Here is a 17,337-nt window from a genome sequence, read left to right as displayed (position 1 = left end):
TTGCCTCTCTGCATCAATGGCTATCATTCAAACTTCACCAAACTGTCGTAATGATTCCTCGAGTAGTCAAGTAGAGCTCCTTCTGTGTATGTGTCGTTGGCATCTTAACGTGAGGCAGTTAAATGAGCATCATGATTGACAAACGCAGCCACGTTGTGTTTAATCTACTGTGAAATCTATTGTTCCTTGTTTGATAAACACAACAATGAAAGTCAAAGTTAGGGTGCCATAAAAGTACCCGGTGTCAAGTCTGTTTGCAGTTACAATAGATATATTAGCCACATGCCAGTGATTGCCAATATGTTTGATCACATTTCAGGTACCCTTTCAAATTGTTTCCTTTCCGTTCATTCAACACTATTCCTGTCTCCACACATTTCTTGCGCCATGCCCAAATTAACATGTGACGTGGCGGTGGATTGTGATGACTATGTCTGTTTTTCTATATTATGGAACAAAAATAATTTACAAGTAATTTTGCGGTAGTTTGTTATGTAATTGCATTAATCGTAATAGTCGTCGTAGTATGTTGAAGTGGCTTTACCTGCAGACTCCCGAGTCGGCCACGTGACTAGTCAGCTGGTCTTCTGTACATCCTGACCTCCTCGCGACTGTTTACAAAGCTTCATTTGTTCCAAACAGCCGAATTCGGGCTCCTCTGTGAACAGGACACAGTCAGAGACATGATCGTGTACGGACTACCCTTCGCCGGTTAATATTGGGTGAGTATTTTTATGTGCGTGAAAGATTTTTGTCGTGACTTTTCGCGTAGCTTGACTGCAGCGAGTTAGCTAGCCGTGTGTGGCGGAAGTAACAACGGGCCGTGCTAATAGCTGTGCTAACATCTCATAGCTCATTAGTTACTTTAATGTTTAGTCGCAATTCGTTTATAGTGATACTTTATGTAAGGTGTAATTGGTATTCTATCCAAATAGGATGCGCATCTTTTTTTGGCGGCGTAAACTGGCGCATGCTGATAGTGGTTCCGCGTTTTACACTAGCTGCCTTCATGTTCGTATGAATGTGCTTGACATCAATGTTCTCGGTGCATCTAAGTCAAACATTGCATTGATATTACCGATATATGCTGTTTTTTTTTGTCCAGGCCACTAATTAGGCCATGCATTTTTTGCAGGGCGCCCTAACAGTCGATTCGTGTTGGGGCATTGATCTGGTACCTGTCGTCGCTTATTTATGCACTTCACAGTCATGCCAACGCAGTTGTGAATTTGTGTCCGACTAAAATGTGTAATGCAAGTAATGTAAACTACTTGGGTGATTCCCAACCTTTATTGAGCCGAAGCATGTGTTTTACATTAGAATAATCACTGCACAGTGCGCACCAACAAACAAAAATGATTATTCTATACATCACTGGCATAGAGTGTTGAGCAAGGATTCATGTTGTATCAAAAATCATTGTTGGACCCATGAAGTGAAATCAAATGTAAATGTTTGTGGACACAGTAGTTTAAATGGACCTTCTTGGACCATTGTTGTGGTTGACAATAGCAGACTTGTGTCCTCCTCCTGGCTGCTTGCAGCTGCTCGGTAAACTGAATCCATTGAAAACAAAGAGATGAGGAAAGAACTAGAATTGTAACCAAGACTGTTTTCTGAGACCCCAGTAACACTTGTGTGATATTTTGGCAGCTGAAAAGGTCAAATCCTCTGCTAAATGAGTGATTTATTTGTTCCTTTCCCAAACTGATCTGTTCTATCATGGAGTACCTGCTTCTTCAGTTATGGATTTTGGAACTGAATCAGATTGGGCCAGTTTCTGATATTTTCCAAGCTTAAGGTTCTGCACTTGTTCTCGGCAGATTTTTGGAGCATGACCCCCCGCATACATGGGCTCTTAGCGAAATATTGAAGGAGAGGCATGTGAGTTTGTTTAGCTGGGCTCACTACCATGGACCGTGCTTCTTATTGCTGCTTGCTGAAATTCACAAAGGGGGAGAAAAATCATGATTGTTATTGTTCATACATGAAAGGATGAATTTAAAATGTTCAACATCAGTTGAGCTTGATGGTGATTCTTCTGAAACTCAATCTAACGATCAATGGCATTTTTTTTCCTCTTCAGAAAAACATTCTATTGGCTTGATTCATTTTGCTATGTTGTGTTGGAAAAAAGCCAAAGAGCTCAGAGCAAGCTTTTCTGAACAAGCTTTTCCTTGTGCTTTATCATGTAATCAACACTGAACACTGTGTCTTTTTTTTTTTGGTGGGCTGCCTGTTCGTTTAAAAAAAAACACACACAATTTGGAAGAGGCCACGCTATTGAATTTGCAATGTACTGAGGTGATGACACCCCTGAACCATCAGCTGATTATCCATTCCCTAACATTCTCATGACTCCGAGAATTGTGATGTAATCTAGTGGAAACACAAGCTTAGTGTTGGTCTGAGATCTGGAGGTATTTATGGCAACGACCGACGTTACAAGAGGGATGTGAAAGAAAACGATCACAAACTCAGCATTTGTTCAAAAAGAAACTGGAGGAAAAAAAAAAGATGTCACGTCTGCACGTCTAAAACAGACTTATATTATTGTGGTTATTATTTGCAGTGATGTCAAAGTGCATCGCTCTCCGACGGAGTCAGTCAAATTACTACTACTACTTTAAAAATCTGTGCTTCCAGTTATTTAGAACTCTTCCCAGTGCAGCGGTGCCAAATTGCATGATGTAACCAATGCCTTCAGGAAAGTGTAACACAATAAGATGATTTGTTCCTTGAATCCTTTTTGTGTTACCCAGGCTGCTAAGAAACAAGTTCTGTCAAGCAGGAAAAAAAAAAGCGGCAATTAATTTCATCAGAAAATGGTTGCAAACTAATAAACATAGGGAGGTGTGTTGCGAGACGAATTTTATTTGTTCCGTGTACATGCTTAAACTTTAATGTCCTTAATCTGTTGCAGTAATATCTATTTTTTTCGAGTGAATAAAGACAATATACCTGCGTGTATTGTGATGCAGTCTGTCTACATGTGCTGCTTCCCCGTTCGTGTGCAAATGGCCATAGTTTAAAAGGTTACGAAACGAAACCAATGCTATTAGCTAGCCTAATTGGGGTGTTTTGCCTCATGCGTTAGCATTAAGATAGCGGACTTAAGTAAGTCAAAGTTGTATTCTCTTTGTTTTATGTTTAGTTTGACAGTCAACCAGAAGTGGCAATAAGCGGCTATAAAGAATTGTTCAGTATCTGTCAAGGGGCACCGCGATTGTAAAATGAATTCCTCTCCCACAAAGGCAATCAAAATGGAGCATTGGATCTTTTTTAAAGTCAACGTTGCTTGTGATTGAAAACTCATATTTTTTTCCACCGCAATATTGTGGAGTACACTCATGCCCATCCAAGTGTGTTTCATGCAGAATGAATTGCTTTTAATCATTTTCATGAGGGGGATGGTGGTGGTGAACTTTGAAGACTGTTTTAGTGTTTTGAGGATGTGTGCAAAGAAATCACACAGGCGCATATATCACGCATACAATTATTTCTATTTTGATGACGCGTGTAGCTGATTTATGGCGCACTGCTCCATTCACATGGTTAATAGGTTTAAGCGATTCCTTTGTTGTCTTATTTCCACATTTATTAAATGGAAAGAAAACATTCGGCTCAGTGGAGCCGAGCTATTCTGTCGGCCGCTGTAATAGGCTAGCCATTTTCACAAACGCACGATAATCCCAAACCGGATAAAGACTAGAGGCAGAATTAGTTAACCCAGATTGCCTTTGTTCTCCGAGAAAGTTCTCTGAGCTCCTAAAACGAGAGTTGCTTGAGAGTCGGTTTAGTTTTACCCCTTTTTCAGATTTGGGGATTGGTATTCATCAAATTGCTTTTTCTTATCTGATATCATTGATTGAAAAAAAAGAAACTATTAGGAGACGATCGTCCCATGCTGACAAAATTGTCATCGAGCAAAATAATATCTCTTCTCATTTGATACTTTGTGTCATCTTCTCATAAAGCTCTGCAAGTTATTAGCGCATAACAAACCATAAAATAGAGATGCAACAGTTAACAGCAGCAATTAAATATATTTTCTCCTGGGCTCTCCTAACAGTACACACTAGAGGTAAGATTGGGCCGGTCGGGCTTCTCTCTTGCTGACAATTTTTTTTTCTTCCGAGGCCGTCAGTAGTCTTGGCCACAAGAGACCGCGGTTCGCAAAAAAACAGAAGTCTCCTCATCACAACACGTACTGTACTAAAGTCTTGCAGTGACAATTCAAAGAACGCCTTCCTGTCTGTGTCTATGATCCACCCATCATTATTCATTTTTTGTCTCTCTGCTTCTCTCTCTTACAGTGCCGCGCTAGATTCTTAATATAATACTTGTTATTTGGGATAAACGTGTCGGGACATATTTCGGAAATCGACTCGGTATGCTCAAGCAACACTGTCTTCATGTTCTTTTAAATTCTCTCACATCAAACTCCTTTTGTGTCCTTCTGCATGCAGTCCATTACCTTGCACTGATAGTAGCGTCGTTGTCCCCCCCCCCCCCCCCCCAACCCATGCAGACACGTCTTCTTCTGAGTCTTGGCTAAGGGGACTAAACGAGACTGTAAGTAGTGCAAACTGGGACATTTACAGTTGGAAGCAATGTTTGCCTGCACCCTCTCGTCAGAGGTTGACATCACTGTGGTGTAGTTCTCTAAAGACGCTTTCTGATCAAAGTTTGGGAAACGTATCTGCAAATGTTGTTTCGCTACCGCACTTTGTTACCGCTGCATTCTAGGCAAGGTTTTAAAGAGGTCAAAAGCTCAATATGTTGGATAAGTTTTGTGAGATAGCCTCTTAATCAATGAATGCATTATTTAGAAGTGTGCATAGCATAGCATATGCTTTCCTGTTGTTGCTTTACGAAACTGATTTTGTCCCAGATTGGGCCATGCAGCACCCAAACTTCGAGACCCGCCACCCGCTCCAGGCAGACGAGCAGCAGGAGACAGGCTTCGACCCGCTCAACGTTATCAATAAGAACCACAGTAGTAAGTCATCTCTTAGTTAGATTCAGGAACTCCATCGGAATAAAAGTGTCTTAAAACTAATATACTAATATAATATAAAATAAAACTGTCTTGGCAATTCAATATGGATTTTCTTTTTTTATCGCTTTTTTAAACATTCTGAAGTTTGCCCTCGTTCTCTTTGCATTTTTGACGTGTACTTTACAACGTTGATTTCACAGACTAATTGTTGGTAGGGCTTGTCGTTGGAGCCGAGCTAGCTGCGTGTCTGCGGCGGATGCTAAGCTAACGTTTACACTCCATGACATTTGAAGGAACTCTCGTCATTGACACCACGTCTATCCATAATTTTATTTGATTTAAATTTTTCGCTGGGGAAAGTCGCCCCTGCCAACATGGCCGCCACATTGACACACTTTTTAGCCTGCTCAAGTCTACAGTAAAATCGTTTTCTCTGTGACGAGAGCGCAGCTCAAATCGAAACGTGTGGCTGAACTCTGTTGATGGTTGCTCAGTGCCGTTTCACTGGCGCTGTGGAGAATTGCGGCCGAGCCGGGATCCATTTTTTTGCGGCTCCGCTAAATTGAGGTTCAGCTGTATCCTCTTTGAGTTGAATGTTTGTGCTGAATGTTGGGTATGAGTCACTTAAGTGATTTGTGTCATCCAGGGGCTGCGGCTGTATGTGTGTGTGTGTGTGTGTGTGTGTGTGTGTGTGTGTGAGGGGGGTGGGGGGGATATAGGGGCTGGCGTGGTGCGGCACTGATGAATATTCATCCCGAGTGTCCCTGTGGAATGATCCACTCCTGTAATTAATGTTGATAGACAGCTTCCTGACTTGAGCGCATGTTCACCCGCAGGCTAAATTAGACGTATTTACCGGCAATAAAGACAAATAAGAGTACAGCTCTGAATCATCACTTCACCTGCTACTGGTATTTTTAAGTTACGCTATGTATGCCCCCCCCCCCCCCCCCCCGCCCTGGTCCTGTTGTATTTTTCCCCTATAAAAAAATATGATGGATTTTTATTTTAACTACTCTTGCCTGACCCTCTTGTGGGCATATTTGTCTCAGCAGGAGGCTCACTTGACAGCGGCACTCACTCACAGTCAACCTTCCCGTCATACAGGTGAGCATTTGCGGTGTTTACTTGTGTGGGTGCACCATAAACTCTGGGCCCCCCCGGCTCACCACCTCTCGGTTTTTACTGCCGGTTGCCACTTTGGATGAATAATAGGTTGAGATCCTCATAAATATCCCGCCCTGCCTTCCATGTGCAGGAAAGAATGGGACGACTTGTTCCTCAACAGTAATTACTTGGCCAGGATCCGGCAGGCAGGCATCAGCGGTAGACTGAGGAGCAGCCGCTTTCGGAGCGTATGCTGGAAGGTGACTGCCAAGTGGATCAAGCCGTACCGTCGAGTTTGAGCGCACTCGCGTTGGCAATCGACTGTACTCGCTGCATGTGTCTTCTGCTTCTCTGCAGTTGTATCTGGAGGCGCTTCCGGAGGACAAGAGTCAGTGGATCAACAAGACCAAGGAGCTTCGAGGGCAGTATGAGAAGATTAAAGAAACGGTGAGAGGTTTAAATTCTTGACATTTCACACTGAAGCGACTGTGGGGTTTTCCCCGACCAAAACGTGTTTCCCAAATTCAAGGAAATATTATTGTGCATCGTTTTGTTTTAATAATGTGAAGCCTGATGGTGTTTTTTTTTTTTTTTGCCACAGCACATCACGAACCCTCGCAAGGCTGAAGGCCAACAGGATTTGGTGGTCAATAATCCACTTTCCCAGGATGAAGGAGTGAGTCCAACACATCACTGGTTCCCATATTTATTTCGTTGGGTTACTGATCATTATGACAAATCTATATTATTATTATTATTTTAATGTTTGTGATTTTGTGTGCCTTCCTTCATTCTTTTGTGTTTGTCACCTTTTCTCATTTGCATCTGAAATTTGACCTGAATACAGTCTAGTCCCTTGAGACAGGCTTGATTATAAACTATTTCAGCGCTTCATTATGATTCACTCGCATAAGGCCAGTGGATCAGTGTTTAATTCGGAAATTGATTATTCAGAAATATCTGGAAACCTTCATTTATTTTAGTCTTTTTGTTGTTGTTATGATTTGTCAAGTCGTTCTTTTGGTGTCATTTCACTGACCTTTTTTTTAAATGACAACGATACATGTATTTATTAAATATTAATAATAATTAAATGCCGTTAAGCTTCCTTCATCATCATTTTGTCTCGATTCAGAGTCATATTTTTTTGTTTCCTTTGTTCAATTTTTTCTTTTTCTGCCCAGAGCCTGTGGAACAAGTTCTTCCAGGATAAAGAGCTGAAGGGGATGATAAAACAAGACGTATTGAGAACGTATGTCACATTCCAATTCCAATTGACTTGACTATTGTTTCAAATATCACTGGTTCCCCCCACCAAAAAAAACCTCTCGATATATACTGTATATTTTTTTGAATCCTCAAGGTTTCCTGAGATTTGTTACTTCCAGGATGAAGATGTGCGGTCCAAGCTGACCGACATTCTCTTCTGCTATGCCAGAGAAAATGAACAATTACTTTATAAGCAGGTAAGGGCTTTGATGACGCAAAGCGACGCCGTCGAACACGCCTGAACAATTCTTGCCCATCTCGACACCACACACTCTTTATTCTAACCCATTTCCTCAACTTCTTTGACAACCGCACCATGTTTTTGTGGTCCCCCCCACCCCCCTTCCAAAAAAGAAAGTGAATTATATCCTGCAAATGTGCTATTTGTGTCCAGCCAAAAGTGAATTCTGTGATCCAATCATTACCCGGCGTCTGCAAACAAGCGCCAGCAACTGGCTAGATGGCTAGCGAAGAATCTTTTCTTTTTTGCAAAATAGAAGTGACACATGGCCAGGCAGCCGCTAACAATATCTAAATGAAACCTGTCATTCTGGATTACAAACCTCGTGCATCACTATTACAGGAAGACTGACCACAAATGAACCATCTTTTCTCTCCCGCCTGCCCCCTTTAACCCCCCGCCCCCCTGTGTCTTATCCCCTTCTGTCCGTAGGGGATGCACGAATTGCTGGCTCCCATCGTGTTCGTGCTTCACTGCGACCATCAAGCCTTCCAACACGCCGGCGAGACGGCGAGCCCCAGGTGACTTGCTATTTCCACGTGAAGCCCGACCTTTCACCTACTTGTCCGCTGAAGCTTTATCGTCTTGAGGCAGACGGATTTAATCTATACCCTCCACATATGCACAATCGGTGAAATATCGGAGAGACGCCGTTGCGTTAAATGGGAGCGATGCCTCCTGAGTTGTTGCCAATTAGGTTGCGTTGCTCAAGTGACTCAAATCCGCGCTCATTCTGTCTTTTTTTTCCCCCTCCCCTCCCCCACAGTGAGGAGATGAAATGCTTGTTGAATCCACTGTACCTCGAGCATGACGCCTAGTGAGTATTGGACAAATACTCGTACATCTCGCCACTTTTTATCAACGGAATCATTTCTGAACATGGGTAGCGAGGTGAACAAGTGGATTGCACGTCTGCTCCACAATTCTGTGGTCCAGGGTTTGAATCTTGGGGTGGGGCAATTAAGTTGACAACTCTTAATGGAAGCAGATAATTAATGGTTTGTGCTTTCTTTTTTTTTTTTTGCGTCAACCTAACACATAAGACCATAGCATATTTGTCGGATGTGTAAATAATTTTAAGACATGGGGAAGAGGACCTTGAATGAATAATGCCACTTTGTGTCACGCAAACGCGATTCTTTCCTTCAGTGCACTCTTCTCGCTCCTGATGGAAACGGCGGAGCCGTGGTTCTCCTGCTATGAGAGAGAAGTGAGGCGGGTGGGTTTCATATTCGGCTGCCCCCCCCCCTTTTTTTTTTTTTAAACATTCTTTATATTGTAGAAGCAACATCGTCAGTCCATACTCGGGTCGGTAATGCAACTTTGTGCCTCCAGGGTAAAGAAGAGATGCTTACCAGCATCCCATTTGCTCGGCCCCAGGACTCCGGGCCATCTGTTGCCATAGTTACCAAAGTCAACCGCATCCAAGACCAGCTGGTGAAGAAGCACGACGTGGAGTTGCACATGCATCTCAACCGGCTGGAAATCGCCCCGCAAATCTACGGCATGTCAGTTCTTCCACTTCCGTTCTTCTTTCTCGTGCGATCCGAGCTGTACCAACGCAGTCGTCGTCCTCGGTTGTGCTTTTTCAGCCGCTGGGTGCGTTTGCTGTTCGGTCGTGAATTTCCGCTTCAGGACCTGCTGGTGGTTTGGGACGCGCTATTTGCCGACAGCATCACCCTGGACCTTGTGGATTACGTCTTTGTGGCCATGCTGCTCTACATCCGAGACGCTTGTACGTGATGCTGAAATACAGTCAAAACTAGCATGTTTTTTTTTTTTTAATTTTTTTTTTTTTTTAAGCCTATCCATACATGATGTTCGGGGGGGAAAAAACCAAACTTGTTTCCGCATCTGTATAAGCCCTTCCCCATATTTAAGTATCGCAGGAAGCATTGAGCGGATTCATGGCAAATGCCATTTCCTTTTGTGCGTTTCAGTGATTGCAAGCAACTTCCAGACTTGCCTCGGCCTCCTGATGCACTACCCGCCGCTCGGTGACATCAACTCCCTGCTCCAGAAAGCTCTCTTTCTCCGAGATCCCCGAGTAAGAAATGCTTCACTCCGTTGGATGATTTAAAAAAATAAAAAAATGGATTTCACATTTCACAAAGATTTTTGTCACTTGCACATTGCCTACTTTTCACGCAAATTCCCAGAAAGCTTTCGTAATTCCAGATTAAGCACTTTGACGACACTTTTTGTCAAAAATGTAACCCCTTTCATACACCCTGTAACCTGGTTACACGATAAGCCGACTTTTTTGTATAAAGTTTATCCAAAGTGACATTGATGTCCTTAGATGGATGACCATGTCACGCCTCATATACATCACAGTTACACACCTGGGGGCGGGACATTGTGCACACGAATAGAAGTGTGCGATGACCGCAAAGAGATTTAGTGCGCCTGTAAAAAAAAAAAAAAAAATGATGATATCCTCTCTCACTGCTTCTCGAAGAACCACCCTCGACCCGTCAACTACCAGTTCCAGCAGAACCTGGATTACTACAAAACGAGGGGCGCCGACCTGATGAATAAGACACGGTAAAAGAATTTCAATACAAAGTTGTGCAAGCATTTCTTGAGCGATTGGGGAGAAAAAAAATGTCAAATAGATTCCAAGTAAATGACAGATTAATTTTTTTCTCTGATAATGAAATCAAATGTCAAGCTAACCCATAACACCCATTTTCCTTGCAGGTGACAAAAAAAAATAAATATAACCCACACAACTATTTCTATCCAGCGCCGGCCTCCCTGTGTGAAGTTTGCATGTTGGTGGGTTTTCTCCCGGTACTCCGGTTTCCTCCCACATTCCAAAAACATGCATGGCAGGCTGATTGAACACTCTAAATTGTCCTAAGGTGTGAGTGGGAGCATGGCTGGTTGTTCGTCTCTGTGTGTCCTGCGATTGGCTGGCAACCGGTTCAGGGTGTCCCCCGCCTACTGCCCGGAGATGGCTGGGATTGGCTCCAGCATCGCCCGCGACCCCAGTGAGGCTAAGCGATTCTTTAATTAAGTCTTTAATTCATTTCTTTTTAACTGGCCCAAAGCTCAGGTCGGGTGAACTCATTTGGTTTGTCACGCGGTTGGTTTTGATGCACTAACCAGCGCTTTTATGACACGATGATGATTGGTTGTCGGGTTTCTTTGTCGTATTTTGTCTTCCCCTGCGACTCAAGTTCCAGCACAAGGCCGCCCCCCCTCAACATCAACAAAGTGTCCAGCAGCCTGCTGAACTTCGGCAGGAAGCTCATCGCACCGGCCATCTCGGCCGGCGCCGCCTCGCCCATCAATAGCGACGTGCGCTCCTCCTCGTTCGCCTCCCCCGCCACGACCGCCGCGCCCGCTTTGCCGCACCCGCTCGCCGAGCCCCCGGCGCTGCCGCCGCAGGAGACCCCGAGCCACGCCCACTCGCAGCACTATCGTCTGTTGAAGTCCGAGAGCATGCCTGTCCATCTGGGTAAAGGTACGCCACAGAACGTAACGCGGCGAATGAGCTCACGCGCATCAGCTTGACTGTCGCGTTTGTTAGATGCGCTTCCAGGTGGCGATTCTCGGGTCCAACCGAAGGCTGACGCTCAAGGTAAACCACAACCACTCGTGTGCCTTCTTGTCTGTGCTCATGTCTTTGCATGCGGAACAAATTTCCCCAAGTCGGGGATGCTTTACCAGGACCCGCAGCGTTGCACTAACAAACGCCGTCCAGCAGAGGGAGATGTTGGACAGCCTTAGTAAGCCGTAAGGAGGGGGCGCTTTGCTCTGATGTCTTGGCCTGCTCTCCTCCCTTTTTTGGATGCGATTCTTAACCGTAGTCACAAATCGGAAGTATGGCAAACGCAATTTGCATTTCAACTGAGAGGTTCTCGCAAGCTTATGATAGCTCGTATTTCACGCAACGAGACTTTTGCTTCAGCTCCGGGGGGGGGCTTTGGAGTTGATTGAAATTCAGCAGTTATTCCGACGTGTGGTTTGTTGACAGTCTGATACTATTTTGTGGAGGCAAAGAGGTGTTTTGCTCTTCTCATCCGACCCGATCTTGTTTTATTGCAGGGCAAACGCTTCGATTTGATAGTTCCTTTTAAGGCCAAAGTTTTGTTCATTATGGGGTTTCGGTGTACACTAACTGAACACTTCACGAGGTCTAGTCGTCATTTACGTCATGTGTTTAACAACGTGGGAGGTTGACAAATGGCAATTTCTGGGAGGCACTTTTCCTTGTAAATTATTCCAATCCTGTCATTTGAAATGGAGGGTGGAGGGAGTTGCGCACCCCACACCCTTCATTAGCTCCATCCTCCATTAAAGACAAACACTCATACAAAATAATGACGGTCTTGAGTTTCCTCTCTACTAATGACACTTGATCTCTTCTCTCAGGTCAAAGCTCCAAGCGGCTCAGCTCCTCTCCCAGCATTGAGAACCTCAGCGGCAGGCCACGTCAGTCCTCCTCCTCCTCGCCGCCCCTGCCGCTCTCCAGGGGCGCAAGCGATTTGAGCGCCTCGTCGCCACCCCTCTCGAGCGCCAAGAAAGAGTCGTTTTTCCACATCACTCGCTCGCGTTCCCATAGCAAGACCATGTCCAGGAAGGAGACTGTGAGATAAGCTCTGTCCCTCACATCGCCCCTTATTCATCTCCTAATTGTTGTTGTTATTATTTTGACTGGTGACAGGAGGAGGATTTGGAGGCCCAGGTGTCATTCTTGCAGGGACAGATCAACGACCTGGAGGCCATGAGCAAATATTGTGCCAAGATGATGAACAGCCTCATCTGTAAGTCCGGCAGCAGTGTTTTCACAAAAGCAGGACACGCGTGTAGCGATTTTTCACATATACCTTAAGACAGCATTCCTGGCATGAAAAAAAAATCGTACTCTGTTCCTAATTAAGAAGGATTTTTGTCACCACACAAGCAGTTGCTTCTCTATTTGTCACGCTTGTCAACTTCAGGTTGCTTCCTAATTGGCCGCGGTTCCGTTTCACGTTCCACTCGCCGAGTCTGTGGCTCGTCCGACCTCGGTGTTGACTGCACTCGTAAAGATTTAGCATCAGAAATAACGGAGGGGTTCCCATGAGAGGAAAAATCACTCTTAACTCATTCACTCCCAAAGACGTTTTTAAACGTCTTTTCAGACTTGGTCCGGAATCGGCTGGTACTGAATGAGTTTTAACACACTCCACACACACCACAGGATAATCTTTTAGAGACATTTGAGAATGTGTCCGTTTCTGTTTTCGATGACGCTGGAGGGGAAATTGTTCAAATTGGGCCCAACTGTCAATATGTAGATCCAACGTTGGCGCCGCTGCTTTAGTGGAATTCTGTCTCATCAGGTAACATCCAGGAAGTGATTTTGCAAGAGCACTTGGAAAAAGAGGACGAGGTGCTCGTTTCACTGGCGGGGCTCAAACAGGTAAGCCGCCGACGCTTGCGTGGGGCCGCGGCGCACCCGAGCGACCACGTAGAAAGTCTTTGTACCTCGCTTGCCGCCAGATTAAAGACATCCTCAAGGGGGCGCTGCGCTTCAACCAGAGCCAGTTGGAGAACGAGGAGAACGAGGAGATCAACATTGCAGACGACCACTACACCTCAGCAGCGGAACCCGATTTCAGAGCTCCCCGCGGGCACCGCGGCAATCAGCGGCCGCAAGTTGGCAGGCCAAGGCGAGGTCCCGGCGGAGACGGCGGCAAGATGGCGGATGATGAGCAACAGCAGCAGCAGCGGAAGGAGGAGGAGCAACCCATGACGCCGCACGAGGTTCATTGGCGATGACACTCCTGAATGAATGATGTGTATTGGAATTAAATTCAGACTGCAATAATTCAAATTTGTCTCACTGTTTGACATTGTCGTCTCATTTTGTACGTCCTCGGTTCTAATGGAGGGCAAATAGTTGCTTAAGTTTCTTGAAGTGATTAACTGCCCCGTTGAGACCAAAACAATATAATGTGATATTTGACTTTTGGATGAACATCTTTTTTTGTCAATTTTGAGATAAAGGTAGTCCTTTGCCGCTATCTAAATGAAGCTCTTCGTTTCACTTGAAATTGTTACCATGGAAACGGAAGGCCATGTAGCTTTGGCCTAAATAACGAAACAATAAATGAGTTTTCAATAAATATAGTATTGCTTTACAAAACACAAAAAAAATAGTCAATTTCCAACTGCAAATATGCAGCAGTTCACTGTTGAGTGCTTTTAGTTCATCCTTGAATTTCACCAGAAAGCTGAGTATCCCTAACTTTTTGTCAGCAGTGTCTACTAACTTTCAAAAGAGTACATTTAAGTTTGGTACATTGTTCATTCAAGGGGTAGATGCATATAATGCGGCCGTAGACAACTGATATTTTTATAACTGTTACTGTACTATTGCTTTAACAAATATGACAAACTATAAATGCATCGTTTTTTTTTTTACAATTAAACCATGTTAAAACACCTCCCAGTCAAAAGTAGACCCTGTAGAAATTCACTCACCCCCCCCCCCCCACCAACTGAGCCCACTAAAATAAAAATGGCAGACTGTACTCTCGTGCGCAGGTGCAGTCCATGGGCTCGGAAGCTAGGAACTGGGAAGACTACATCCTCGTATCCCAGAACGGAGACCTGCAGGGCGCGGACGGAGGCAGGGCCGCATCGGAGCGCACCCCTCCCATCAGGCGAGGCCGCGGCTTGGTTCGCATGGAGCCCGAAGGAGCTGCCGGGACCTTCAACGATCCCCTGTTGGGACCCGCAGCCTCGGGCTCGTCCAGCCCGGATGAAGGCTCAACCACAAGCAAGGACTCGGACTTCACCATCGTCAACCCCAGTGATTTTTGAACAAGTAAACCGCATCTGCCTACTCACCCTCTTTTACCTGATCCTTTTGCAAGGTTGCCATAATAAACAAATGACTTAGAATCAAAGGGGGGGGGGGCTTTTTGAGAAGCTGCTATCCTTTTAAAAGTTGGACATGTAGACTGTGACGTGGAGAGGCAGCCTTTCCCGAAAACATTTCTTCAGTACTGTCTTAAGCCCATGCAGAATCCAGTGGTACCTTGACTTTCTCCGTTGTAATGAACGGAGGTGCCATTAGTCCATTCCATCTCCCAAAAAGATTTTTTTTTTCCCCCGGAATTTGTTTTTAATATCATTCAGTCCAGCCAATTTTAGACCGAGTCTGAAACGACGTTTAAAAACGTCTTTGGAAGTGATTGAGTTAAAATTAATAAGATATATAGCCATGTATAGTATTGTACTATGTAAAAATAGACCTAATAACATCATAGCATTTAAAAAATTGCTCCATTTTTATCACTTCACTTACACAACTAAATTTTCTTCACTGCCCCCATCCTTTCTTCCGCCCATCACATCACCTCTCCCCCCAAAAAGATTTCATTTTGACACCCTCTATCATCTCATTATCATTCACTACTTGGGATCCGTAGTTGGGGCGGGGGGGAAAGATTTGGCACAATAATGCACCAAAAAATGCAAAATACTAAAGACTCGGCCTATTATTGACAAAAAAAAAATCTTCAACACATAAGAAACAAATTGCAACTGAAGACTAAAAAATGACTTTCAAGCATACCGCTCTACCCCCTAACAAAATTGACACCAAAATAATAATCTCTCAATTTTCTGTGCTTCAAAGTTAAAGAAATATGAATGGACAAAGTCATGTAAAACAATCAAATGTCAATCATTTGTTGTTGTCAGCATGAAGGGACCAAAAATATGTAAATTTATTCACTGTATATTTTTCATCATTTTTTTAAAACAATCGGCCAAATTAATTGCTTATCAGAATATTATTCTGACAAATATTGGCCTCGAATAATCCATGTCCAAAGGCAACAGACTCGAAGCGAAGCAAGCATGTGACCTGATGGTGGCCATTTGCTGCCATCTAGTGACAAAGCGTCTGAATGTCACAAAAAATTGCGCTGACAATTCTATGCCCAAAAAAAATCAAGTAAAAATACGCAAAGTTGTCAGTTGGGGAACTTGTAAATCAAGGTACCACTGCACTCTCTCATCTGCCTGAAGGCGCTACGTCCTTTCACGGCACTTCATGTTTTGCTGTAGCCAAATCATGACTGCATGTAGTTGAGCTGCAATTTATACAGGACTGTGTCCTCTTCAGACCTGATGAGCCTGATTTTTTGTGTCTTCTGTTCGTTACGATCTGGCTGCGTTAGGTCTTTGAGTGTCCCTCCAGAGGACAATCACGCTTCTGTTGTTCGGAACGAGGGTTGACGTCCTCCTGCATCCTAAAACCAGTGCCTCCTAGCGTTTGTTCTAACAAAACAAAATCCCACTGTGATCTTCATCCTATTTTTTATTTTTTTGTGAAACACTCAAAACCCTCATTGGTTTACAATGGTTTATGAAATGATGGAATATCTTTGTTATTGATTCAAAGTGAAGCTTTTACAGAGGTGATGGTGTCCTGCGAAAACAAAAAGCAGTTCACACAACCACCTCCTTTCCCCCAAATGCCCACTCAGCATTACTCACCGCAAATAAAAAACTGTCTCACCGCTGAAGTCACAGAGTTTGCGTAGTCAGCGATTTAGTTCATCAACCCAACGGTGGTTCAAGTGCTGAAGTAATTGGAAGTTGTCACAAGTTTATCTTATGGTCTTGGGGATAATTGGTCAAATCTGTTCAAATTTAAAGGCCATGTTTTATTCTAATTGTTCATTTGGGTAATTGTGATTCTAAAAAAACTCTAAACAAAAAATCTGCTCATTTTAAAACGGGTTTATTTCCATCTCCATTAGTGAGCGAAGGTTCTCATGAACCGGAGCTGCACACTGACTGCACAGATGGACCTGGAATGTTTCCACTTATGTAAAATACTCTTGACGGCAAAAGGAAAGAATAACATCTTATTAAAATGCTGTACAATTATTTTGCACGCAAAAGGAAATGACACACAAGAGGCAAGAAAGACATTTTCACATGCGACGGGTTCATGTCATCACATCAGGTGAAAATATTGTGACGCAACCAATTGAGCTCGTTTCTTCGCCGACTGGATCAGAACACGTGAGGACACTTTGTATGGAAGGTGGAAACATGACAAAACGGCACCATAGACCCCCCCCCCCAAAAAAGAAATGTGGTCGTTTTGACATAACACGATATTGAAAACTTAATAGACAATGTGAAATCTTCATGAAATAGTTCTCATTTTTAAATTTTGTAATGTAACTATATTTAACCAAGCATTTGTTAACTGCGCAGAATATCTACAGTGATGCATAGGTAAGTGTGTTTGGCGACATTGGAGCCATCATTGGGCAATGCTTTGACAAAATTTGAAATACAAGGACTGGGGTGGGGGGGGGCGGCTTCAAGCTCTTTCCTGCCGTCCCCAGTTGAAGTTTACTGTCAAACTAATGACAAAATTAAGAGAATTACACATTGTGTATTCACACAATTCACATCACTCTGCCTTAGTCTGCTAGCTTAATTCTGCTAGCAAATAAGAGGGGCTACCGAATGGCATCAGTCAGGACATGAGCAAGATACGTGAACACGGTGCAGCAACACACATTGACAGATAACACAATAAAGCATCTATTGATTATCCGCTGCGAAGATGTGTATCTAACTGCGGCTTACTGAGAAGCCGTGGCCCTCTCCATGTATAAAGGTAGCCATGACACGCTAGCAGCAGCAGCACAATGTCCATTGAATGGAACCAAAGAGGCCATGACGT

The 17,337-nt window shown here is 43.9% G+C and overlaps 1 protein-coding gene across 6 annotated transcripts; it reads left to right on the top strand.

Moving 5' to 3' along the window:
* Positions 1-4,525: 4,525 nt before the first annotated feature.
* On the top strand, positions 4,526-16,718 carry tbc1d5 (TBC1 domain family, member 5). Of its 6 annotated transcripts, none has more exons than XM_052071591.1 (22): positions 4,526-4,575; positions 4,895-5,002; positions 6,058-6,109; positions 6,261-6,369; positions 6,467-6,556; positions 6,711-6,785; positions 7,294-7,361; positions 7,473-7,575; positions 8,052-8,140; positions 8,386-8,436; positions 8,769-8,838; positions 8,955-9,127; positions 9,212-9,354; positions 9,560-9,666; positions 10,081-10,166; positions 10,805-11,091; positions 11,158-11,208; positions 12,003-12,217; positions 12,295-12,394; positions 12,956-13,035; positions 13,116-13,379; positions 14,163-16,718. In XM_052071591.1, the coding sequence occupies exons 2-22, from the start codon at positions 4,903-4,905 to the stop codon at positions 14,439-14,441; spliced, it is 2,592 nt and encodes an 863-aa protein (XP_051927551.1). In that variant the 5' UTR covers positions 4,526-4,575; positions 4,895-4,902; the 3' UTR covers positions 14,442-16,718. The 6 variants fall into 6 exon arrangements, with proteins under 6 accessions (XP_051927551.1, XP_051927554.1, XP_051927552.1 ...); XM_052071594.1 differs by having other exon boundaries at positions 6,055-6,109; positions 10,805-11,085; positions 11,170-11,208; XM_052071592.1 differs by having other exon boundaries at positions 6,055-6,109; positions 10,805-11,085.
* The last annotated feature ends 619 nt before the right edge of the window (positions 16,719-17,337 follow it).

The sequence above is a fragment of the Hippocampus zosterae genome, chromosome 7 (assembly GCF_025434085.1).
Source record: "Hippocampus zosterae strain Florida chromosome 7, ASM2543408v3, whole genome shotgun sequence".
NCBI lineage: Eukaryota > Metazoa > Chordata > Actinopteri > Syngnathiformes > Syngnathidae > Hippocampus > Hippocampus zosterae.
This window is presented reverse-complemented; position numbering and strand designations above follow the sequence as displayed.